Below are 27,160 nucleotides of genomic sequence, written 5' to 3'. Positions count from 1 at the left end.
AGCCTGCGCGGGGCGGGCCGGAGCGCGTCGGGAACGGGCGCTGAGGCCCGATCAGCGGGACCCGAGCGAAGGCCGCGCCGAGGTCGCAGGGCCCCGCTGGGCCGCTCTAGCCGCCGCCATGGGCAGTGAGTAGCGGCGGCGAGGCCCTCGCCGGGGGCGCGGGTGCCGACGGGCCGCGGGCGGTGGGGCAGGCGACCGCCCGGGGTCGCTTAGCCCGCGGGCCGGGGAGGCGCGGGGTGCGCCGGGCCGCTGAGGAGGGCGCGAGCCGGGGGCCTCCGCGGAGGCTTCTCCAGCCGTGCGAGGCCTCGCCCGGGCCGGCTGCGGGGCCGGGACCCGGCGGTCGGGGGTCTGCGCATCTCGGTGGGTGGCGAGGAGCGGCGCACGGCGCGGAGAGGCCATTGGTTTTGGGGGCGGGGAGTTAGGGAACCAGGGGAAACCTGGACCACTTTTAATTTTTCAGGAGCTTAGGAAACTCATATTTTTAGTCCCAAATCACCGTTCCTTAGCATGTTAGTTGTGATGAATGAAGGTCCCTGACTTGTTTCATTTTTTAAAAAGTGATGCATGGCGTGTAGTTTCGGGGAGGAAAGGAGGCGATTGGTGGCATAAAGTTTTCCTTAAAATTTTCATTTCAGTCATTCTGTAGCGTGTACTGAAAACTCAGCGTGTCTCAGGTTGTATAAGCCTTAGGGACAAGGCCTTGCATAATGGGGATCTTTTGAGGGCCCTCTCCCAAACCCTCAACACCAGGAACTTTCACAGATATACTTACATAGCTGTTGGGGTGACTGTTGTATGAATGGGTTCCCGCAAACCCAAGCTGTGCACCCACTGGCCAGCTAGCTAACTAGTGGACATTTGGGGGAAGCTGGAAAGGAAGTAGAGGAGACCCTTGGTCTTGAATTAGCAGTATAATGGGTTAAATTCTGCAGCACAAGAATAGACAAGTGGCAGACAAAAAAGTATTGCTTTTTATATGAATACTCCAACACAGATTATCGTAAGCCAAGAGATCAGGGAGGGTAGCTTGGGTGGAAGTGGGAAGGAGAAGGGGTAAAGGGATTCTAGGAAGTTTCCCGATGTGATTGACATTGGTTTTACATTAGAGATGAACACTTTCATAATTCAGATTTGCTTTCCAGATCGTCTGAAATGGTACTTGGGTAACAAACATCTGCCCATGAGAATTTCTGAATTCTGTCAAACATCAGTGGCTGCCATCATTTTGAGAGGTTTTATAAAAAGATAGTATAGTCAGATCAACTATACTTCAATAAAATAAATTTAAAAAAAAAAGAAAAAAAATACAGTGTGGTCAACTTTTGGCTAACTGCTGAAGTGTAATTACCCATGTCAGTTTAAAAATAATATCCTGATGTTCATATATACAGAATCCAGTGTTCGTAAGGGAAGATGATCATAACTAACACCTAGTTGTGGCTTTTTGTGTTTCTGTACATTATTGACGCTGACAGAGACTGAGAGATTATCATCTTCATCCTTCAATTCTTTGGCAGGACTTTGACTTAAGCCGTGCCAGAAGAGAGTGCCTATCCTTAAAGAACCTTGGTTTATCTTTTCAATATTACGAGTTGTCTGGGAAAACAGTACTTTCTAATGAAATGTAGTTGTCATTCTCTGGGCTGATGATTGTACATACACAAGTACTTTGAGATCCTTTTGTGGGAGAGCGACCAAGCAATGAATAGCGACTTAGTGAAATGAAGTAGAGATTGTATACAGTACTTTGAAAACCTACCTATAGAAGGTTGTTCCGTGATCTTTCTCATTTATTCATTTCAGCATTTTTCAGTCCCAAATTAAGTCAGTTCCTGCAGTTACAGCCCATTTCCTGTTGTACTTTCCTTCTCTGATATGTCCTATTTCCTTCTGTAATGCATGGTCTTGTGAGTAGACTGCATTTGCTCTTTTTGATGTAGTGGTGCTCACTGAATTATTCCTTTTCTGTATATGTAGAAGGGGTGGGATTCAAGCATGAGGGAGCAAAATTGTGGTACAAGGATACTTGTATTACTTTGCTTCTGCTGACCAGCCCTTAAACCTTTTGGGCTCCTTTGTCCCGTGAATTATTTCTCTTCCCTTATGTATTTGAAATGGAGAGCATTATGATTAATTCATTTTGGGGGGGTGTGGGTGGGATGGGTTGCCATTAAAAGAAAACATTTGTATTCGATTCTGTGAAAAGATACACCTCTTTTTAAAAACTTTGTAATAGGGACATTTATTCTTTTTTTATTTTTTAACAGTCAAATTTTTAGAAGTTATCAAACCTTTCTGTGCAGTTCTACCAGAAATTCAGAAACCTGAAAGGAAAGTAAGTATAATATTTTAGTAATATAGAGGGTAGCTAAATGACTTATTCTGTTAAACTATCTAGATTGATTTATTTTCCCCAACCTTTTTCTGGTTGTAATTGGAAAAATATTACCTGTTCCTTCTCCTTGCAAGAGGCACAAAGTGAATAAAACTAGTGTAGACCTTTTAAATCTAGTTTATCTCATGGTTTCAAAAATGACTGTTCTTTAAGTTGTAACGTTTCCAAACCAAGTGTTTCTTTGGTCTGTGTGTTATAAGATATAGTATTCTCCTGTCCATTGTGGTCTACCGCACTAGGAATGACCCAGTCTGTTGGGTCAGTTTTGATGAGTACAACTGTTTCACATAAATGGATTGCAACTGTGCAGGTATATACCTCCCATTTCTTGATTCGTTCAATGCAAAGAAAAAAATCACAGAAACGCATTCGGAAGATATTGACCACATCTAATTGTTCTTCCATCATTGTACGCTTTTGGAACTGAGGCATTTCAATTCCAGAAATATTGTTAATCCCAAACTGGTCAGTTCCCAGACATTCCTCTTTTACTGTATGTTCAATTTCGCATGGAACTAACCAGAATAGGGACTAAAAAGAGCTAAGTAAGACTTCTGTTAAACTCACTGTTTTATTTAGAAGTATATTTCTTTTTTTATTGCTTTGAGGTTATAAAAATAGTTGTTCCAGTTACATGTAAGGCATCCCAAGAAACTTTAGCTTTTCATATTCTATGAAACATTCACAGAATAATATTACAGGCAGTCCTAGCTTTGCACAATATACAGTGTTAACTGAAATGTGTGCATATTAGATCTGTGTCTTTTCGTCCTTTTCAGTCTCAATTAATGTGGTACAGTGCCTTGAGGCCAGCCTGTATTTAAGTTGTACTTAATTCTCGAAAAAGTAAAGAAAGATGTTTGAGAAGTTTAGCTGTTTGCTTTAGCTGCTACTAACTAGGGCGAGAGTATTTTAAGAGTAAATAATAGGAGCATGTCATGATGGGGAATGCTGGTTAAGCTTTAATACGGAGTTTTCTTTATGTTTGCTATTTCTTAGTTTTGACTGATCATTCTTTGTTTTCTTGCACAGATCCAGTTTAGAGAGAAGGTACTATGGACTGCTATAACTCTCTTCATCTTCTTAGTATGTTGTCAGGTATGTAACCAAACATTAAACAAATGTCTGTACTGTTATTCTAAGGTCTTGGTTGGTTAGAATTTGAGAAACTTATTTTAGTTCAAATAGTAAATATACTGAATTATTTTGAGCATCATCATTTTTTAAAAATTATTTTTTATTGAAGTGTAGTTGATTTACAATGTTATCTTAGTTACTGGTGTATGGCAAAGTGATTCATTATACATATACATATTTTTTTTTCATATTTTTTTCCAGTATGGTTTATTACAGGATACTGAATATAGTTCCCTGTGCTCTACAGTAGGACCTTGTTGTTTATCCATTATGTATATAATAGTTTGTATCTGCTAACCCCAACCTCCCAATCCATCCTCTCCCCCCGCCCTTGGCAGCCACAGGTCTGTTCTCTATATCTGTGAGTCTGTTTCTGTTCCATAAATAAGTTCATTTGTGTTATATTTTAGATTCCACATATAAGCGATATCATATGGTATTTGTCTTTCTCTTTCTGACTTACTTCACTTAGTATGATAATCTCTGTGTCCATCCATGTCACTGCAGATGGCATCATTTCATTCTTTTTTATGGCTGGGTAATATTCCATAGTATATATGTGTATGTATATGTTCATATATGTGTGTGTGTGTATATAGTATATACACACACACACACACCACATCTTCTTTATCCATTCATCTGTCAATGGACATTTAGATTGCTTTTGTAAATAGGAGCATCATCATTAATCAACTCATCATTAATCTGAGTTGATAGTGAAAATGGTTATCTTCTTCTACTGTGTATTTCTTTTGGTTTACTAGTGGGTTTGAACATATTTTCTTCTTTCCCCTTACTTTTCAGTTAATGATCTTTACCTATTTTTTTCTTGAGATTTTTTTTTTTTTTGAAATTGATTTATGACAGGTTTTTATATATAAAAGTGTTAAATCTTTGACACGTATAGGGCAAATTTTTTCCACTTTGTTTGCTTTTAATCATGTTGTAAATAGTATGTATTAATTAAAAAATCCCCAAAAGCCAAATTCTAGAATCCTAGGGATATTCTGTGTTTATAAATTAATAAAGTTCAATGATGCTTTTTAGTAAAATTTTACAGAGATTAAGTTCATAAAATGAGGATAAAATGTGACCTGCCCATGTCACAGGGTTATTGTATTGTGAGGATTAAATTAGATAATTTAAGTAAAGTTCTTTGAGGGTTTGAAAAGTACCAATATACATATAAGAAAGTTTAAAAAAATTACATGGGGAAGGAGTAGAACAAATAAAGTCCATAATCTGGGGAAAAGCCAAATATATTTTTTTGAAAAGTGAAACTATTTGATCATTAAAATATTTTACTGTTATACTTTGTTGAAAATTCTTTTGCTTGGTCAGGGAGAGTGAACTTTTGAAAAATACAGACAAGTAGAAAAAAAGAAGAATCATCCATATTCCTACCATCTTGTTTTAACATCTTGGAAATTCCCCTCCCCTCCATCAAAAAAAAAAAATCAACTTTTTAAAGGTATAATTTATGTACAGCAAAATATACTCATTTTTAAGTGTACATTTTAAAGAATTTTGACAAATGTATACATCTACATACCTACTACCTCAGTGGGTATAGAACATTTATTTCTGTTACTCCAGAATGTTTCTTGTACTCTTTCTTAGTCAATTCCCACCTCACCCCATTCTCAGGCAACCACTGATCTGCTATTTCTATAATTTGATTTGTCTTTTCTAGAATTTCATGTAAATGGAGTGATACAGTGTCTAACTTCTTCATCAGCTTTTTGAGATTCATCCATGGTGTTGATTGTATCCATGTTGATTGTATCACAGTTTGTTCATCTTGTCACCTGTTGTTGGACATTCGGGTTGTTTCCAGATTTTGGCTATAACAAAGTTGCTATGAACATTCCCGTACAAGACTTTCTGTGGATATTTGTTTTCATTTCTCTTGGGTGAATACCTATGAGTAGAATTGCTAAGGTTTATGGTAAATGTATGTTCAACTTTGTGAGAAACTAACTCTTTTCCAAGTGGTCCCATCAGCCGTGCCGTATAGGAGTTCTGGTTGCCCTGCATCGTTGTTTATTCTTGGCATTGTTCAGCATTTTAATATTAGCCATTCTAATGGATGAGGGTTTTTTGTTTTTATTTTAATTGAAGTATAGTTGATTTATAATATTGTGTTAGTTTCAGGTGTACAGCAAAGTGATTCAGTTATATATATATATATTTTTTCAGATTATTTTCTATTATAGGTTATTATAAGATATTGAATATAGCTTCCTGTGCTATACAGTAAATCCTTGTTGCTTATCTATTTTATGTATAGCAGTTTGTATCTGTTAACCCCGTACTTCTAATTTATCCCTCCCCCCTCTCTCTTTGGTAACCATGAAGTTTATTTTCTATGTCTGTTAGTCTGTTTCTGTTTTGTTTATAGATTCATTTATGTTATTTTTTAGATTCTACATATAAATGATATTTGTCTTTCTCTGACTGAATTCACTAAGTATAATATTGTCTAGGTCCATTCATGTTGCTGCAAATGCCAGTATTCCATTTTTTATGGCTGAGTAATATTCCATTGTACACACCCACACCCACACCCACACACACACACACACACACACCCACACCCACATCTTAAACCAATCGCCTGCTGATGGACACTTAGGTTGCTTCCATGTCTTGGCTGTTGTAAATCATGCTGCTGTCAACATTGGGGTGCATGTATCTTTTTGAATTAGAGTTTTCTCTGGTCATATACCTAGGAGTGAGATTGCTGGATTTTATGGTAGCTCTATTTTTCGTTTTTTAAGGACCCTCCTGTTTTCCATTTCCATCAAAGTGTAGGAAGGTTCTCTTTTCTCCATGGTGAGGTTTTAACTTGTATTTCCCTGGTAAATGATATTGAGCAGCTTTCTCATATGCTTATTGGGTATTTATCTTTTGTAAAGTGTTTTTTCCCCAAATATTTTGCCCATTAAAAAAAACTGCATTTTTGTCTGATTGGTGAATTATATGCATTTTAAAGTATTTTCTGGATACAAGTCCTTCATGAGATATATGTATTGTGAATATTTTCTCATAGTCTATGGCTTGCCTTTTCATTTTCTTAACAATATCTTTTGAAGAGCAGAAGTTTTTAATTTCGATGAAGTTCATTTTATCTTTCTCTTTGATTGCTCATGGTTTTTGTTTCCTATCTAAGAAATGTTTGCCTATTTTAAGGTTGTGAAGATTTTCTCCTGTATTCTTCTAAATATTTTACAGTTTTAGCTTGTATGTTTTGGTCTATGATCTATTCCAAGTTAATTTTTGTGTATGGCGTGAGGTAAGGTTAGGGTTCATTTTTTTCTATATGCATAACCAGTTGTTGAAAAGGCTCTCGTTTCTCCATTGAATTACTTTGGCATCTTTGTTGAAAATCAGTTAGCCATATAAGCATGGATCTATTTTTGTACTCTCAGTTCTGTTCCATTGATGATATTCCATCGTTATGGTAAACCATAACTCTTTTGATTAATGTAGCTTTAAACTGAGTCCTGTAATTAGGTTGTAAAAGTCATCCAACTTTGTTCTTTTCAAAATGATTTTGTCTATTCTAGGTCACTCATATTTCCATCTGAATTTTAGAATCAGCTTGTCATTTTCTTTAAGAAAGCCTCCTGGCATTATGATTTTTTTTTTTTTAATTTTTATTTATTATTTATTTATTATGTTTATTTTTGGCTGTGTTGGGTCTTCGTTTCTGTGTGAGGGCTTTTCCAGTTGCGGCGAGTGGGGGCCACTCTTCATCGCGGTGCGCGGGCCTGTCACTATCGCGGCCTCTCTTGTTGCAGAGCAGAGGCTCCAGACGCTCAGGCTCAGTAGTTGTGGCTCACGGGCCCAGCTGCTCCGCGGCATGTGGGATCTTCCCAGACCAGGGCTCGAACCCGTGTCCCCTGCATTGGCAGGCAGATTCTCAACCACTGCGCCACCAGGGAAGCCCACATTATGATTTTTATTGCTTTGAATATATAGGTCAATTTAGAGAGCATTACCATCTTAACAATATTGAATCTTCTAATCCAAGGGTCTGCAAACATTTTTTCTGTAAAGGGCCAGATAGTAAATATTTGCAGCTTTGCAGCTGGAACCCAAGAAAACCCAAGAAGAAGAAAACATAACTTGAGTTACATTTCTTAAAGTGTGACATTTCTCATGACTGTTTCATGCCATAAATTAATTTATGCATTTTATGTTACTTCATTATTTTTTTTTTCTGTAATGTGTTTACATGGTTGTCAAGCTGTACCTTTTTGTCTTTCTCACACTTAGGCAGTTTAGCCCAGGGCTGGTGATTTCTTGATTCTCCTTCCACTGAATCTCAAACAGAGAGAGCCACAGTTTTCCCCTCCCAGCCACAGTTGAAGGGTTTGGGGTCTCGTGTTCTCCATAGTGTTTTTTTAGCTTGAGGGAATGGTGGGAGGTGAGACCAGCTGAGAGAAGTGCCATAAATGCCACCTGGGCTCTGCTCTCTTGCTAGACTTTTGTTATGTGTCTTGTGAGGGTCCTCACCACCTGACTGAGGAGAGCTTTATTCCATTGCTGACCTCAGATCGCTCCCCAGTTCCTGATTCAGTGTAGCCCTGTAATTGTCAATTGCACCAGGGAAAGCCCCGTTCCTGGCTTCTCTCATCCATTTCCTCTCAGCTGCCAAAGGAGGCAGGAAAGATTAGGGTATCTGTGCAGCCCGCTCTTCTCCAGATTTGGAGTGTTGTGGGGATTCTGGGGGTTCTGTGGCCTTCCCTTTGTGGTGGTTGGAGCACTTTCATGCTGAGTCCCTATTCCTCAATCGTCTGTTGTTTTCTCCCCGCCCATGACCATCAAGTTTATGATTCTTTTTCTTGTTTGGCTGCTTTATAGATTTTTTTCCTTTAGATTTTTAAATTCTTTTACTATTTTACATGTTTTGAAAAATGTGTTTTCTTATGTATTGGGGAGGGAAATTCTGTAACTTGATCACGGCTTGCCATTTTAGCCCAGAAATATCTTGCTTGGTTTCAGTGCCCACTGCCTTTGGAGATCCCTACTACTAATGTTCTATTTGTCCATCTGATTGGTTCAGGGTTTCCATTCAAGCATGAAATGCTTGTTTCTCTGAAGTGTATACTGTATTTTGTGAAGTTGAAACTGATTATTTTATGTAATATAGGGCAAAGCCTGAACCTCTGCAACTTTGAGAGTCCTAGAAAATAGCTCCTGTTGCTGCGCTTGTTGGACGTGGTCCTGTAACTATGGAATTTACTAAGAGGAGTAAAGTTAGACACTGAGTTTAATCCTGTTGACTATGGGAACAGAGGGAATACCATTACTTAGGGATGGTTGGCTGACTTTCTTGTTTGTTACCCTGCAAAGCATCTAATCATGGAGGTAATGGCTATCTCTACAAGACTCAATTAAGGAAAGTAATTTGATTGATTGGTCTCTCCCCCACTTAGGGAATATTGTGATATGGACTATCCTGTAGTGTTAATTGGTTTTTATTCAATAACTTCCTTTCTCCCCATCTCTCACATTAGCTGAAGAGTGTTTGCATCTATAGGGTGCACACAAAATATTGTGCTTCTTTCTTTTGCTAACCCAGCTAATATATTCAGATGTCCAAAGAGGTTTAGGTTGACCAGATGACCTGTTTAAGATTGCTGGCAGCATCTTTTGGAACTTTTTTTTTTTTTTTTTTAAATCAACTTCATATAGGGAAGGTTTTTGAAATTGGAAGTGTATTTTTCTCCCACATGGTGAGGGAGGGGTTATGGCCAAGTGCTGTGTTCTAAACATGGGTCGTATAATAGGAAGCATTCTGAAGTTAAGGTTGTTTTTTTTTCTGATTAAAAAGTATTATGTGTTCATTATAGAAAATATGATAAATGCTGAAAAGAATAAAGGAGAAAAAAATCAACAATAATCCCATCACCTGTGAATAATCACTGTTCAAGATTTTAAAAAATATTTACACCTAGTTTTTTCTTCTATGCATATTTTTACAATGTTGATCTTTTACTTTATTTATACAATTTCATACCATTCTTTTTATACTAGGTTTTCTCAACAATGGCACTGAAGTTTAGGCTGGATAATTCTTTGCGGTGGGGGACTGTCCCATACATTGTAGGATGTTCAGCATCTCTGACCTCTACCCACTAATGCCAGTAGCACCCCCCTCAAGTTGGGACAACCAAAAGTGTCTTCCTATATTGCCAGATGTCCCCTGGGGGGGCAAAGTTGCCCCAGTTTGAGAACCATTGTTTTATACTTAATATTACAACATAAGCACATCCTCATACTGTTGCAAGCTTCATAGTGTAATTTTTAATGGCTGCATAGTATTCTACTGTATATCTCATCTTCAGTCTTACATTTGGAGTATGGCCGTGGCTGTCACTAGTACCCATAGCTTTCCAAGATTATTCTGTGATGTGGTAGATATATCCTGTACTGATAGGAGCATTTTCTTTCATTGCAAAAACATAAAATTTATCAACTTAACCATTTTTAAGTGTGCAGTTCAGTAGTGTTACATATATTCACATTGTTGTGCAACAAATCTCCATACTGATAGGAATATTTACTAGTGAAATGTTGTAGGTAATGATTCCCATTGTTTTTATTTTCATTAAAGAACTTTACTTTTAAGGTATGCTTGTTTTGTTATTGAACATGAGAAGTAGTGGTTTTTTTTAACTATTGCAAATATTAAGTGAATGCATTATAAATTAAGTTCAAACTTAATTTATATAATACATTTTTATAAAATATTTTATGTAATCTTATAGATACCACTATTTGGAATCATGTCATCAGATTCTGCAGATCCTTTCTACTGGATGAGAGTTATTCTTGCATCCAACAGAGGTATATGCTGCTTTTCTTTTGCCTCCATGTTAGTACTGACATCAAATAGATGTGAAAATGTGGAAACAACTATTTTTTGATGTCTATGGGGAGGGGCAGTATATGGTAAAAGAAACTCATTGCCTAGGAGAAGAGACAAACATGAAGATAATTACAAAACTGTGTATTTATTGTAATAATAGAAGTATGTACAGAGTATAGAGTTACGACAGAATGGAGTGATTAGCATTGTCTAGAGCTTTGGTTCTCCATCCTTTTGTCGGTCATGTTTCCTTTGAGAATCTAATTAAATTTATCTGTACTCTCCCTAGAAAAATGCACGTACATTCACACGTGCAGATTTTTCATAAAATCTCAGGAGATTTCCTGGACTCTCTGAAGTGTATTCTTGAGTTTCTCATGGGACTGAAAGACTGATCTGCAGTGCCAGGGAGGAGATGATGCTGGGAGAGCATTTGGGTTGGAATTCAGCCTGTGGACTGTCGGGAGAGGGAAGCCTGAGTCACAGCACACATGCATGAAGACACGGGGTGCAGGCCGGGGATTCGGGTGGGGGATGCTGGTCAGTGAGGCTGAGAGATAGGGAGGGCCTGGATCAGGAGGGGCTTTTGGGGTGGGTTTTTTCCTACATCAAAAAAGTAACATTTGTTTGTTATAAAAAAATGCACCAACATTTCAGATTTGTATAAAGCTGAAAATGAAGGTCTCGCTTCTCAGGGGTAACTCCTGGGAAGAAAACAGATTGGTGAATAACCATCTAGACCTTTTATCTGAATATATATTCATATATATGAATTTATATACTTTTTTTAAAAACTGAAAAATAAGATCTACTATATAACTATTCTGCTACTTGGTGTGTTTACTTAATATCTTGGATGACCTATTTCATTGAATGGCCATATACTATTCCATTATATGGATGTGCCATGATTTCTTTAATCATTCATTCAGGTATTTATTGAGTTCTTCCTATGAGTGGAGCTTTGTGCTAGGTGCTGAGATTAGAGCAGTGATCAAGACAGTGATGCTGTTGTTGTGGAGTTTATGTTACTCTATTTGGGGAGGTAGACTCTACATGAACTGTATCTTGGGAGGGGGAAGGGACATTTGAGCAGAGACCTGCAGGACAGGAGAGAAGGCCGTGTGAAGATCTGGGGGAGGAACCTTCTAGGGAATAGCAAGTGCAAAGGCCCTGAGGTGCGAGTATGCTTAATGTGTTCCAAGAACAATGAGGAGGATGGTGTGATTGGAAGAAAAAAGGGAAGGGGAAACGTGGTAGGACATGATGCTGCAGATGAATCCAAGAGCCAGATTATGAGGCTTGTAGACAGTAAGGAGTGTGTTTTAGGTATGACCCTAAGGCCTGTAGCATCTGCTGTCATACATGTAGTTTTTTTCCCAATTTTATATCATTATAATCAATGCTACCATGACTACTATCACATTCTTCTGTAAGTTTTTAATAGAATGAATTTCTAGAAGTTTAACTGTTTGTTTACAAGGAATGTACACTTAAATTTTTGATAGATACTGTTAAATTGTCTTCCAAAAGCTTTGAATTATTTTACACACTCTGCTATGGTGTATGAGAATGACCATTTCTCTTTCAACAGTGGATAATATTTGTCCTTTAGTCTTTGTGTTAGACAGGTAAAAATTGGTATCTGTTATTTAATTTGTTTTTCTTTATGTGTTGGTGAGCTTGAACATCATCTTATATTTTTATTGAATATTTGTATTTCTTCTATGAGTGGACTTGTTATAAGTCATAGGAAATTACTGACTGGTTTAAACACAAAAATGGAATTTACTGGAAGGATACTAGTCATTTTTTGGAACCCAAAGAGGAGGTAGAACAACTAAGCCTTGTGGAGAGAGAACCAGCTTTCAGACCTCAGCAGCAGGGACAGGGAACCTTGTCTTTGTGATCTAGCTTCAGCAACTCCTGGGTTCTTCAGTTCTCAGTTCAGAATTACAAATTACCAGGATTTCCACCAGACCCAGCCAGCTTTGGTTACAGTTTCAGGGTTACATAGTACAGATTTGGGTGCTGGGGTTTCCTCCTATGTTGTTGGTATTTTCCTGAGAAAAGAGCATTTTTGGGAGTGGCCATGCCATTTATCTTTTTTATTTTTCTATTTTTTTGGGGGGGGAGGCTATATTCCCTGTGTTGTACAACACACCCTTGAGGCTGTCTTATACCCATTAGTTTTAACCTCCCACTCCCCACCCTGTATTGCCCCCGCCCACCCCCACTGGTAACCTCTAGTTTGTTCTCTGTATCCGTGAGCCCGCTTCTTTTCTTGTTATATTCACTAGTTTGTTGTATTTTTTAGATTGCACTTATAAGTGATATCATATAGTATTTGTCTTTCTCTGACTTATTTCCCTGCTGTTTGTTCATTTTAAAATTCATTTGTAAGAATTCTTTGCCCTTTAGACATACGAGCTCTTTGTTACTTGTGTTCGAACATTTTTCTTTTAACTATTACCCTGTCTTTTGCCACGTGGAGGTTTCATAGTTGTATCTAATCATATCGTCCATCTTTTTGCTTGTGGCCTTTATGCATTTTGTTATAGAAAGGCTTAGAAAGGCTTTTTTTTTTCCAAGATTATAAACATACTCACTTCTGGTACTTTTGTATTTTGTCTTTTATGGTTATATTTTCTAAATCTGTGGCCTTTATTTTAATGTAAGTCATGAGATAAGGAATCTAGGCTTAATTTTCTATAAATGGCCAGTTATTTGCCAAGGTCCATTTATCCTTCTTTTCCCTACTGAGTGGAAGTGCCATATTTCCTAAATGAAAAAATGTTCATTAAAGCTTGACTGGATTAATTTTTGGACTAGATCCATTTGACAGTTTTAAATTTTGGTGATTTGATATAAAAAGAAATCTACCTACCTGCCTACTAGCTTTAACGATAAGACATATTTTTATCTTTTACCATTGAGGAAGTATCTGAGAAAACATGAAGAATCCATTTAAGATGCCATCTTTTTTTAAAATTTATTTTATTCAAGTATAGTTGATTTACAATGTTGTGTTAATTTCCGCTGTACAGCAAAGTGATTCAGTTATACATATATACATTCTTTTTCATATTCGTTTCCATTATGGTTTATCACAGGATATTGAATATAGTTCCCTGTGCTATACAGTAGGACCTTGTTGTTTATCCATTCTCTATATAATAGTTTGCATCTGCTAATCCCAAACTCCCAATCTGTCCCTTTCCCAACCCCCTCCCCCTTGGCAACCACAAGTCTGTTCTCTATGTCTGTGAGTCTGTTTCGTAGATAAGTTCATTAACAATAGAAACATCTTGATAACCAGACTAAAATAACAGGAAATGATTTTCCACTTAAATATTAAATGAAATCAAACTGTACACGCTATTTTTGAATATTTTTCCTATCCACTATGTCATTAACATTTTTCATGCCACTCAATATTCTACAACATTGATTTTGATGACTTTATATATAATTTTATATTTTGAATTAGGAGAGTCACAGATATTCTTAAATATCATCTTTTTATTAACTTGTTATTTAATTTTTGGGCTTTTAAAATCCTGCGTTAAAATGTTTAGTGTAAATTTTAAAAATAGTGATTTGGACAGAAATCTTGGACAATTTCTTTCAAAGGATTTCTTTAACAATTTAAGTTTAGAATTCACAGAAATTTACATTTTGGTAGTATTTATAGTAATTTTGATTCAATGCATTGTTGTGAGGTTGTGTTAATAAATGAGAGGGTTTTTTTAGCAGTTAATGTTTAGGAAATGAAAATTTGCTTGTTAACTTAACATGTATTTTATAGACATAATTAAGGACTGGGACTCTTCTAAATTAATCTGCATTGGATATCGTAAAGATTATTTACTTTTTTCCCCTTCCTTTACAGGAACGTTAATGGAATTGGGTATCTCCCCAATTGTAACATCTGGTTTGATTATGCAGTTGTTAGCTGGAGCCAAAATCATTGAAGTTGGAGATACACCCAAAGATAGAGCCCTATTCAATGGAGCCCAGAAACGTGAGCATCAATACAATTAATAAAGAGCCTTTTCCAAATTTGAGAATTTTGTGGCAAAGATGTTTTTCTAGTCTTTTTTGTCTTTGGTTATAAGCATGTACTCCTTTTCCCCCAATTTTTGTCAGTATTTGGTATGATCATTACCATTGGGCAAGCCATTGTGTATGTCATGACGGGCATGTATGGGGATCCCGCTGAAATGGGTGCTGGAATCTGTCTCCTTATCATCATTCAGGTAAGAAATCCAATTTTTCGTATGGATAACAAAAAAGTTTGTTCCTTTTTTTCTTTTGAAACAATTCTTTAGGTGGTTGACATACTCATTTTCTTACTTTATCGAAGTGACATGTATAAGTTGTGTTGATGTTAAAAATTAAAATTTATTGTAATAGCCCTGTAGATGTCTAATAAAGAATTATGGATCAATCAACTGTATTTCACTGATTCTAAGATGCACATTTTTCACATTTTGATGTCTCTGAAATCAGGATGTTTTCTTAGAGTTGATGCGGTCACAAGTGCGGTCAGCCAGGTGGCGGTCGTGATGGTAGGCATTGCCTGCATGTGTACGTCAACTTGGTCAAAGCTGTTTATATCGTCCTTATATCACTTGGTTATATGCATTGTTGATATAACATGTTGTTGAGTTTAACTGCTGTTTAAAATGTCTTCCAACAGTCTGCTGTGATTTGTTATTGAAATGAAGAGTTATTGTGTATAAACAGAGGCACAGAAAGAGCAAGTTAGATGATAAACATCTATGTCTAAGTCTAAACTTTTTTATAAGCAGAAAATAAAAAATTCTTTGTAATAGGTTATTGTGTCATAGTTTAATTGAATTATTTTTTTCTTTCTTAATGGCACACATAATAGCGTTACAAATAATAGTATCTTACAGTAAGTGAAATACCATATAAACACACATATATATATCCTATGGATTTTTTTTTTTTTTTTTAAATAGGTATTTTTTATAGTGGGTAATGTAGACTTCAGATGAAATAGATTGAGAAACTGATTGGAAATTGAATGCAAACTAAGACCACTTGACTGTTACTGAAATGAATAGCCCAGTTTGCTTTTTTTTTTTTTTTAAAGAAATTCACGTTCTTTTATTTATTTATTTATGACTGTGTTGAGTCTTCGTTTCTGTGTGAGGGCTTTCTCTAGTTGCGGCAAGTGGGGACCACTCTTCATCGTGGTGCGCGGGCCTCTCACCATCGTGGCCTCTCTTGTTGCGGAGCACAGGCTCCAGACGCGCAGGCTCAGCAATTGTGGCTCACGGGCCCAGTTGCTCCGTGGCATGTGGGATCTTCCCAGACCAGGGCTCGAACCCGTGTCCCCTGCATTGGCAGGCAGATTCCCAACCACTGTGCCACCAGGGAAGCCCCTATGGATTTTTTAAATGGATATTTTGGAATGGAATTTTTAAAGGCCAACATGATTTTCCCTCTACTAAGTATCTTAAAATGTGTAAAGTTTGGAAGATATTTCTCTAATGTAGTCCTTAAAAATCCTTTAGAGAAGTTACCCAGGAATGGACTGTACTTAAGTTATATACTAGTTATTTACTGGATTTTGAAAAGAAGCTTGCTTAAGTTAAACACTGAACGTCTAGAGTCCTGGTTATCTTGAGATGCCTCTTGTTCACTCTACGAAATTAGGATTAATTTAGGAAGAAAATTTTTTTAATGGTCAAAAGGATCAAAGTCAGAAAAATAGTTTAAAATAAAACTAAAACACCAGTTTATTAGTATATATATACATTGAGAAATACGACCATTTCGGATTGGCATGCTTGACCATCTTTTTTTTTTTATAGGAAATCTTATATAGGAAACAAATCATAGTAAGAAGATTGTTTAGTGAGTATGATTCAGAACAAGGAGAATGGGATTGTTGAGGTATTTATTGGGCATCACTAACACATATCACATATCACAGGGCTTTTCTAATGAAATGGAAATATTTCATCTTTTAACCAGGGGAGGAATCTTTAATGGACTATTAGGTAGTTTTCTGAGCCCCAGTGAGTTCCCATTTGGTATAAGGTACACTTCTTTAAAGGATAACTTTGTCATTATTTCTCCATTTAAAAAACACCTTGGGACTTCCCTGGCGGTCCAGTGGTTAAGACTCCGTGCTTCCACTGCAGGGTACACGGGTTTGATCCCTGGTCAGGGAAGTTTCACAGGCCGCGTAGTGTGGCCAAAAAGAAAAAGTAAGAAAATTATAAAAAAAATAAAAAACACCTTGACTGGCAAATTTATAACCCCGAGGAATTAGAGGAAGAAGAGTTGCAGTGGATGGGAAAGAAGATCCTCTGAAAACTGGTTTTAGTATCTTTCAGTTCTTTGGCGTGAGGATACTGATACACCAACTTTTGCCTTATTTTGTTTCTTTACAGCATTTGCTTTATGACCCATAGTTAGCATAACCCTGCTTTCTAAAAGACACTCAAAATTGGCATCTAGCTCTTAGAACATTATGCATCAGTAAAATTTTTCTAGTATTTTAGTAAGGGCGTATTTATATTCTTAAGGAACCTCAGCTGACCAGTTCTGGGTTAGTTAGTGAAAGTATTGACTTCTTATGAAGTCGGTTATGGATTTGAATTGATAAAAATTGGAGTTAAGCTATTTTAATTTTTTTTCAGTACCAGAAATCAAGGAATAGTTAAATTCCTGGAACGAAACAAGTGAAGTGGGTATATACTAAGTTGTTTACATAAATTCTGGTGCACAAATATTTGTCTTGTGGTTAATCCTTCTAGCGTTAATGTGTAGAGAAATTTTTCACATTTGATCATAGGTGGGTAGTGACCCATTGCGTCTTTTTAAGGCTTTGCTAACATTGAAAATGTGTAGATTTGCTAAAGAGATGTGATTAGATCAGTGTGTTTCCACCTAGAGATTTTGAAAACTGTTTGCATGCTGTTATGTAAGGTATTTCTCACCTTAATTATTCTTGTTTCATTCACATGGTCAGTGTTTTTTCACTAGTGAGTTTTGGAATCTAAATAGTGGGTCTTGATTAAAATTTTAAAAAAGAGTAGAGTATCAGTGTGCATGGCACATAGTAGAGGTAAGTATTATTTTGTCAAACTGAGTTGTGTGTGTGTGCGTGCACGCATGAGCAAGGTTGAAATGTTAAAGTGTTATTTTTATACATACTTTAGAGAGTCATATGTATTGAACATTCTAGAAGAGCATGCAATTAGTATTCAGTTTTTTTATCAACTGTTCTAGTCAATGAGATGCTGTCAGTTTCTGATTTCTCATTCTCCGCATAGGCATGCATGCTTTTTACCATCTTTTATTCCTTTAGTTATAGAAACCATTTCTCATTTAGGTTTCTCTGTAATTCCTTTGTCCAGTTAGAGAAGCACGAGTTTGATTTTCACCAGATATAAATGAATCACCCTCTAGTCTGATGGACATTGGTGTGAACAGGGGTTTGGAGAATTATCGTTGTTTCAGAGCTGCCTGTGTGACCTTGGACAGGTCATTTAATTAGAAGTCCATGATAACACTGTCTGGTTGGCTGATGGTTTGTGGACAGCTGTCATGCCCTGTAGAGGGTGGGCTTCTGTATTTCTGATGGGGAGTATGTACTTATTACATAACTGTGGTCAAAATAAAATCTCAGTAGCTAAGTCCTAACTTGTCTTTTATCTTGTCAAATTGGTAAACTTGGTTTTCAAACAGTAAAGAATTTGTGAGCTCTCTTAGAAGTTTTGAGAATTTTACCTTTTTTACAGTCCATTGAAATTCAAACTTAAAGATTGTAAACAGACAAGTTAGGCTCTGTACAGCCATTGAAATGACAGTTAAGGAAAAGAAAAAACACTGTAAGGTAAGCATGCTTCAAACGGTGTACTGTAGTTTTCTTTTTCTTAACAGGGATATTGGGTGAAATGAGTAAGGAACGAGGGTGGGAGGCTTCAGAGCTGGGAGGAGTGGAGGGGCATCTCCTCACGTCTGTAGGAGGGTGTCTTTGAAGTGGGGACAGGTGTGAGATTGGGGGCCTAGAAGCACATTTTCTTCCCCCCTTGGTTAGGTTACTGAAGTGTGGGGAAGGAGTCACATGACCAGAGAGGTCACTTGCAAAGCTATGGATTATTTCTAATTGATACATACTTTTACTGATGTGTTCTCCAACAGGAAAATTAAGAATTTTCAATTTCACATAAAGTTAGTATGCTTTCTTTTTTTAAAAAAAGAATCATAAACTTAAGAACCCGGTGAACCCTTAATTGTTTTCAGATTTACATTAAGTTTTTGTCACGTATGTATTGAATGCATTTTTACATTGTTATAATCTGTGTACATATTTGTGCTCTACTTTTTGACTTATTCTGTTGTATATTTTATATTATATATAATACACATATATAAAATCTGTAATACTTAAAAATGTATCAGCATAGTTCACATGCTTCTCCTTTAATGGCCTATAAAATTGCATCTTGTTACTGTATCGTAATTCATTTGGTCTTTTACTTACTTGAAGCTATTTGGAATGCTTTTCAGTTTCTTGCTGTCATAAATGCTACAACTACGAACATTTTTGTTTTAGGGTGCTTTTCAATAGGCCTTATTTAAACATTATAAGAGAAATATAAATATACTTTAAAAGTCAAAATGTCTGCTTTATAATGTAACAACATTTCCAATCCTCTCATTTGCAGAATTGGCTTCTGATGAAACTAAATCGGGTTAGATGCAGGGTGTCATAATAGTGATACTGCATCGACTAGGTTTTAGTGTTGAAAATGCCTGTACTTTGAAAGTAGTCAATGGTGTTCACTGCCCCTTTCTGAGTTTATTCTTGCTTCAGCTTACTTGCATTTCTTTCCCCACAGTTGTTTGTTGCTGGTTTGATTGTGCTGCTGTTAGATGAGCTGCTACAGAAGGGTTACGGCTTGGGGTCTGGGATTTCCCTCTTTATTGCCACCAACATCTGTGAAACCATTGTCTGGAAGGCCTTTAGTCCCACTACCATTAACACTGGCAGAGGTACAACGCACAGGGACGCAACTGCACGGGTTTGGCTGGGTGTGTGCGGAGAGGAGCACGAGGTGGTGGAGCAGGACGTGCCGACAGACGCCCTGGTTTGCTGTCCCAGGCGACAGCGGGTGTCAGGTGTTCCAAAGCTAATAAGCAGAGATTGGTGGAGTATGAACTATTGCTTCAGAACGAATAGTATCTAAAATTTAGCCTCTGCTCATTTAAAATTTCAGTGGTTGCAAACATTTAAAAAAATTTATTTGCCTAAGCCATTGTTGCAGAAGTCATTGATTTTGACTGATTTCAGCATTCCTAGAGGGATAAAAAGGTAGTGGATTTCAGATTAAAAAAAACATTATTTATTGCATCATCAGGGAGTACTAGTACTTTTGCTGCTGTTCTCCTTGGCTTTGTAATAGCACCTAAATTATGAAATATTTCATTGTGTTTCCCCTTACCCATCTCCACTTCTCTCAAATGCCATCCAAGATTTGTAATGGTTAACATCTAACCTGGTCCCAGCCTTAAGAAAATAGCGGTGATGGTTTATTAATATACTTAGTAAAATGAATTAAAGGCAAGCTTGGTAGAGTAATGTCTGTCTTTCAACTCTGACATCTTTATTCTGCTTTGCTGCTTCTTTTCCCCATCTCCCCCCACCCCACCTCCGAATGTTCTTTTCCCTTCCCTAAAGTAAAAGTGAGGCAAATCATTATGAACTAAATATTTGCTTTGGTTTATTCTACTTTATCTGTTTTCATCAAGAATACTCTCTTGAGAAAACTTCAGATTTATGAAAAAAAAAAAAAGACGTATTTGCCTCAATGATGTAAATATTTTTTAGAAGCTCCACACATGGCTGTATCATAAAGTAAACATAGATGAATTATTTTGACTCATATTTTCTGCCTTGTACTGGAGCTTCAAGGTTATTTGTTTTGACTTTGGGGACAACTTTGGGTAATGAAGCTACAGCCGATTTCTATCTTGATTTATCAGGTACCGAGTTTGAGGGTGCAGTCATAGCTCTCTTTCATTTACTGGCCACCAGGACAGACAAAGTTCGAGCTCTAAGGGAGGCTTTCTATCGTCAGAATTTACCCAATCTCATGAACCTCATTGCTACAGTTTTCGTGTTTGCTGTTGTTATATATTTTCAGGTAAGTATACTTTCTTCGCTGAAGTTAAGTGGAGTGTGGATTTTTATTTTGCTCTTAAAGAGGAGAATACCATTTGAAATGTTAGCAGCTAAGTCAGTGTTTCAAAATCTAGTTAGGCAAATAATTCCATCGTTTAGACTCTGAGGTGCAAAATATTAGCGATTATGAAATAGAAAAGAATTTCTATTTCTGTGTGTCTCTGTGGAAGGGAAAGTTTGTTAGCATTGTCTTTGCATAGTCCCTCCTGTGACTGTTTGCCTCGTCTGGAGTCGTGGTACGTGCAGCCCCTCCGCCTTACTCCTAAGCTTCCTTTTTCAGGGATTTCGTGTGGACCTGCCCATTAAGTCGGCCCGGTACCGAGGGCAGTACAGCAGCTACCCCATCAAGCTCTTCTACACCTCCAACATCCCCATCATCCTGCAGTCGGCCCTGGTGTCCAACCTGTATGTTATTTCCCAGATGCTGTCAGTTCGATTTAGTGGCAACTTTTTAGTAAATTTACTAGGACAGTGGGCTGTGAGTATTTCATTATTTATTCTAAGTATTCAAATTTATTGTAATTTGCATTTCATGCTTGTATTTTTAACTGAAAGAGATGAGCCATAATTGAAGCAGTTGCTATATATAACATTTCCAGATTCATTTACCTGTAGCACAGTTTATCATTTATTTGGAAGAGTTGTAAAACTGTAAGCATTGTAAAACTAAGATTGGCCGAGTACTTTGTACTATTTTACGTCTAGGAAGCATTTTCACATCTCGTTTGAGTGATCTTTTAGGTTAAAATCACAGTTGCTCTTATGAAAGTGATTCCCTGTTTTGTAATCTTATTCCACTATTGTCTGGAATAATGTTTTTTGCAAAGAAGCTATTTACTGATTATATAGGATACTGAAATCATCCTCTCCTGCCTCCCCTGCCATTTTTCATGGCCCAAATGGCAGTAAATAAGAAAGGCACGTAATAACTATATTGAAGAGAGAACAGTTGCTAGAAATGGAATCCAGAAAATTCTGCCTTCCTCTTTTAGATTTTCATCATAGCTCCTTCTAAAGCAATCCAGCCACATTGTGATTGAGGTGTGAGTTATTGTAGGATTGAATTTTTTTTTTTTTGGCTGCGTTGGGTCTTTGTTGCTGCGCGCGGGATGGGCTTTCTCTAGTTGTGGTGCGCGGGCTTCTTATTGCAGTGGCTTCTTTTGTTGCGGAGCCCGGGCTCTAGGTCCACCGGCTTCAGTAGTTGCAGCACGCGGCTCAGTAGTTGTGGCACGTGGGCCCTAGAGCGTGCGGGCTTCAGTAGTTGCAGCGCGTGAGCTCTAGAGTGTAGGCTCAGTAGTTGTGGCGCACGGGCTTAGTTGCTCCGCGGCATGTGGGATCTTCCCGGACCAGGGATCAAACTCGTGTCCCATGCATTGGCAGGCAGATTCTTAACCACTGGGCCACCAGGGAAGTCCAGAATTGAATTTTGATTGGTTTAAATTTTCACCTGACCAAGGAGTATTTTTTCCCCCTTAAAACTACAGAATTAGAGAAGAGTAAGAGCCTTTATTGTTTTCAGAATACGTAGTTCTAGAATTTGTATTCCCCCAAAGAATTATTTTTTTTACAGTCATTCCTGAAATACGGTGCTTATTCTATGCATTTGTCTTAACGTGCTACCTTTTGTATTGTAAGTTGTAGTGACGTATCTTTCTGCTTTTATGGAAGGCCATTTTTTAAAATGTAAAGTTTAATAGGATGAGACAGTAATTCTTGAAAGGCAGTTGAAGGAAATATGATTCCCTTTATCTGGAATAGTTGACCCTTGAACATGGGTTTGAGCTGTACGGGTTCATTTAGACGCAGGTTTTTTTCAGTAGTAAACACTTCAGTACTGCACGGTCTGCAGCGGGTTGAATCCTGCGATGCAGAACCGCGGATACGGAGGAGCCGTATACGCAGAAGGGTAACAATAACTTATATGTGGATTTCGACTTCATGGAGGGTCGGTGCCCTAACCCCCTCGTTGTTCAAGGGTCAGCTGGACTCCTTTTCCATTCATTTAACAGAAATTGGATTGCCTGTGGTGAGGGGAGGTACTGTCCCTCCCCTCATGAGCTAATAGTCTGGCAGTCATTATTACTATGATAATTTCACAGTAATAAATGCACTGAGTGGTTGTATAGATTGTGTTGTGATCTTAATGAGTTTTTTTTTTTAACGTGAGAGAGCTATTGGGAAGTTTAATTTGTCAGGGCTTTTGATTTGGAATCAGTGATTCTAGGGGCACAGTAAATGAATCATTTGGAAATTGTAAATTCAGGAACCAGACATTTTAATCATTGCATCCAAAAATTGCTTTCCCACCCTCTATGCCCAGAACTTTTATTTAATATGAGCAAATACATGCTATTCCCATTTCTTTTACTATAAAAATTCTTAAATGTTTGTGTGGATAAAAAAATCCCTTTATACTTATTAAAAGACTACTTTTTACAATATACAAATCATATAAAGTTTAGGCAGTGAGTCGTTAGTCTTCTGTTAATATTTCAGTTGATTGCATTCTTAATAGCATACCTTGAAGTGAAAGAATATGTATGTACTCTTACATAGTTCAGAAAATTTCTGACTATAAATGTTATCAGAGATCGATGTGATCTATTCCTGTCTTCAGGAAGAGAAGGAAGATTCTTCTTATAGAAGTACTATAATTTTTTTTAAAAATTGCTCTTGTTAATATATTCACAATGTCTTTTATGTAATAGACACTCACTATATAAATTTTTTTTTACTCACTATATAATTTTGTAAGAGTGAAGATATCAGACACAAAAGTAAATCCTTTAAGTTACATAGAATCATTAGCTGTAGGTGCTTTGAACTTAAAACATCGTCATAATTTTTGAGGAGTTTGAAAAGTCACAGAAATGTGACCATTTGTGCTTTTTATTCTTGTTCTATAGGACGTCAGTGGGGGAGGACCTGCTCGTTCTTACCCAGTGGGGGGCCTTTGTTACTACCTTTCTCCTCCTGAGTCCATGGGCGCCATATTTGAGGATCCTGTCCATGTGGTTGTTTATATCATCTTCATGTTGGGATCATGTGCATTCTTTTCTAAGACGTGGATAGAGGTGTCTGGTTCCTCAGCCAAAGATGTAAGTATTTGGTTTATTTGAAAATGAAAAAAAAAATTCATAATTTTTAGGTGTCAAATGGTAATTGATACACTTACTTTTGTAATTTAAACTCAAATTCATACATTCTTAATGAGGTAATGTCATCTCCAGGGAGTTAAAAACTACAGGTAGTTCCTGGAAAGTGAAAAATTCTTAGATTTTACAATGGTTTGTGACCATCCAAAGCTCAACCCTACCCGACAAAGTCTTATTCCTTAGTATTTAATTTCTCTTTAGGGAGGTGATAATTAAGGAAAGATTGAGAAACCCTGGCTTAAGGTATGGCTAATGTGGTTGTGCAGCATTGTAGCCTCAGGGAATATTATGATATGACAGTGTCTACTTCAGTCTTCCCGTATTTTACTTGTTAGTGTGTGGAGAGCACTTCACACAGAACCTAGTAGTAAACAGTGAAATAGTTAGAGTTTGATTTTAAAAGTTGTTTTTCTCTTCGCAGGTAGCTAAACAGCTTAAAGAACAGCAAATGGTAATGAGGGGCCACAGGGATACCTCTATGGTTCACGAGCTTAATAGGTAAGGAAGGCCATTAGACTCAGTCTTTGATAGGAGAGAGAATGTGTGTTACATACACACACGTGTTCTTGGTTTTTCAATCTATCATTTGTTCTCAGATGTTATTTAAATTCATATTTGAAGCATTTTTCTTCTACTTAACACAAAAGAACCAAAATTTAACACAAAAGTGAATTGTTCTCCACATCAGAATTGACACCTAAATTATTATTTTAATTGAAATTATGTTCCCTTCACTGCTCAGCCCAGTGTTAAAATGCTGTAGGTCAGAGGTCCTCGTCTGGCTGCACTTAAAATCACCTGGGAGCTTTTAAAAAATACTGATATCCTGCCTCTAGGAATTGTGATTTATTTGGTCTGCGGTGGGTCCCAGGCATCAGTTTTTTGTTTTTTTGATAACAGTTTATTGAGATATAATTCACATATCATGTAATTTACTCATTTGAAATATACAGTTTAGTGGGGTTTTGTTTTTCAGTTTTTTTTTAGTATATTCTGAGTGTGTAATCATTACAATATAATTTTTAAAACATTTTCATCACCTGGAAAGAAGCCTTGTACCTATTAGTTATTCTCCATTCCTACCCACCCTCCCACCTCCCAGCCCCAGGCTTTTTATCTATTGTCTGTAGATTTGCCTGTTCTGGACATTTCATATAAATGGAGTTATATGCGATCCTTTGTGAATATCTTTTTCACGTAGCATAATGTTTTTGGGGTTCATTCATTATTCGTGAATAATATTCCCTTGTATGGATGTACCACGTTTTGTCTGTCCATTCATCAGTTGATGGAAATTTTGGTTGTTTCCACTTTTTGGCTGTCATGAATAATGCTGTTGTGAATGTACCTGTTCAGGTCTTGTGTGGACGTATGTTTTCACTTCTCTCAGAGTGGAACTATTGGGTTGGGTAGTAACTGTTGAACGTGTTGAGGAACTGCCGGCCCTTCTCGGGAGCAGCCGCCCCGTTCTGCATCCAGGCGCGGTGTCTGGAGCTGCTGCATGTCCTCACCAGCACTAGTTCTTGTTTTGATTTTAGCCACCTAGTTGCTATGAAGTGGTATCTCATTGTGGTTTTTCCCTCTTCATTGTGGTTTTGATTTGCTTCTCCCTGATGAGTAATGATGTTAAGCATCTTTTCATGTGTTAATTAGCCATTCGAATATGTTCTTTGGAGAAATGTCTCTTTTGCTCATTTAAAATTTCTAATTGGGTTGTCTTTTTGTTACTGTTTATAAGGTTAAAAAAAATTTTTCGATGTATCTCGTCAGGTAAATGATTTGCAAATATTTTGTCCCATTCTGTGGGTTGTCTTTTCACTTTCTTGATGGTGTCCTTTGATGCACAAGTTTTTAATTTTGATGTTCAGTTTTTCTATTTCTCCTTTGGTTTCTTTGTGCTGCTTTTGGTGGTGTATCTAAGAAGCCAGGGTCACAAAGATTAATCCTCTTATGTTTAGGTCTGTGACCACTCTGAGCTCATTTTTGTTTCATGTGAGATAGGGGTCCAGATTCCTTCTTTTCCATGTGGATAGCCAAGTGTTCCAGAACGATTTGTTGAAAAGGCATTGGTATTTTAAAGTTTTTATTTACAACATGGAATAGATTGCAGAGTGGTATAATGAACCTCTGCGTCCAACTGTATCCAGCTTTAGTCGTTACCCTTCTCCCATTCTTGTTTCATCTACTGTCTTCCCCATCCATGGTCCCTCGCCCCCGTCTTTTTTCCCCCTCCGGAGTATTTTAAATACAATCCCATTATTTTTAACAGTTCTCCAGGTGATACTAACATGTGGCCAAGGTTGAATTACTGTTGAATAAGGTCATCCAAATCTTGTCACATAAATTTGATACTTAGAAAGCATTTTGATATTTACTCTTCATCTACAAGAGGGAGCTAAAGGTTACCCACTTACAAACAATATTAAACATTCCAATACTTAAATCACAGTTGAGGTATCTCCTCTTCTGCTGTAAAAATCATGTATTGCCTTTCTTGGCTATTAACTGGTTTCTTGAAATCAGGGAGTCAGATCACTCCTTTCATCATTTTCATCAACACATACCTGTGCACAGCCCTGGACGAACCGTCAGTACTGCGGACAGTTCCCTGGCACGTTAGTTTAATTTTCTTCCGCCTGTTACTGCTGCCCCCTGCTGCCCCTTCCCGTGGGCCTCCCCTGCCTGACTCGGGGTTTTGTCTTCCAGGTACATCCCCACGGCAGCTGCGTTTGGGGGCTTGTGCATCGGCGCCCTGTCGGTGTTGGCCGACTTCCTCGGGGCCATTGGCTCGGGCACTGGAATTCTGCTTGCAGTCACCATTATTTATCAGTATTTTGAAATATTTGTTAAGGAACAGGCTGAAGTTGGTGGGATGGGTGCTTTGTTTTTCTAAATGTTCCAGTATTTCTTTTTGTGTGTGTGAAAGGGAAAATATTTTGACTCATTGTTTTTGTCAGATAATGCTGGCTCCCCTTTCCTTCTCTCACAGTTTGTTTTCAAGTGTTGACCATCTCATTCCTGAAATGGGCACGGAGCTAAGCCTGTGTGCAGCATTAGTACCAGCTGCCTTAACACTAAAGTTTACATTATTCATTAAAAAACCTACATGCAGTGTTGCCTGTGATGCTGGAAACCAATGTACCCGCCTTGCCATGTTCGGTTGTGACGGTGACGTGGATCAGTCTTGCACACAACATTCAAGACACTCAGTATTCCCCCCACTTGTTTAAAAATAAATGTAGTTCAAATTGCCACTTTCCAGTATTTTTGAGCTTATTTAATGAGTTCTGGATCATTTATATCTAATCTATATTTTAGATATAATTACTTTTTATACTTTTTTATCTCATAGTATCCAC

The 27,160-nt window shown here is 37.4% G+C and overlaps 1 protein-coding gene across 3 annotated transcripts; it reads left to right on the top strand.

Annotated features, from left to right (window-relative positions):
* On the top strand, positions 1 to 27,055 carry SEC61A2 (SEC61 translocon subunit alpha 2). 3 transcript variants are annotated; one of them, XM_059912061.1, is made up of 12 exons: positions 1 to 125; positions 2,268 to 2,335; positions 3,428 to 3,493; positions 10,315 to 10,393; positions 14,308 to 14,439; positions 14,565 to 14,674; positions 19,304 to 19,457; positions 20,448 to 20,608; positions 20,927 to 21,124; positions 23,553 to 23,744; positions 24,223 to 24,299; positions 26,508 to 27,055. In XM_059912061.1, exons 1-12 carry the CDS (start codon positions 119 to 121, stop codon positions 26,692 to 26,694), a joined length of 1,431 nt encoding a protein of 476 aa, XP_059768044.1. In that variant the 5' UTR covers positions 1 to 118; the 3' UTR covers positions 26,695 to 27,055. The 3 variants fall into 3 exon arrangements, with proteins under 3 accessions (XP_059768044.1, XP_059768051.1, XP_059768050.1); XM_059912068.1 differs by lacking the exons at positions 19,304 to 19,457; positions 20,448 to 20,608; XM_059912067.1 differs by lacking the exons at positions 1 to 125; positions 10,315 to 10,393.
* The last annotated feature ends 105 nt before the right edge of the window (positions 27,056 to 27,160 follow it).

The sequence above is a fragment of the Balaenoptera ricei genome, chromosome 2 (assembly GCF_028023285.1).
Source record: "Balaenoptera ricei isolate mBalRic1 chromosome 2, mBalRic1.hap2, whole genome shotgun sequence".
NCBI classification, from domain to species: domain Eukaryota; kingdom Metazoa; phylum Chordata; class Mammalia; order Artiodactyla; family Balaenopteridae; genus Balaenoptera; species Balaenoptera ricei.
This window is presented reverse-complemented; position numbering and strand designations above follow the sequence as displayed.

What these genes read in the sequence shown, in the direction of transcription:
- SEC61A2 (XM_059912061.1), top strand. An exon ending in GTCTCCTTATCATCATTCAG is followed by an intron (nt 14,675 to 19,303) that starts GTAAGAAATCCA and finishes CTTTCCCCACAG; the next exon opens with TTGTTTGTTGCTGGTTTGAT. An exon ending in CTGGTTCCTCAGCCAAAGAT is followed by an intron (nt 23,745 to 24,222) that starts GTAAGTATTTGG and finishes TTCTCTTCGCAG; the next exon opens with GTAGCTAAACAGCTTAAAGA.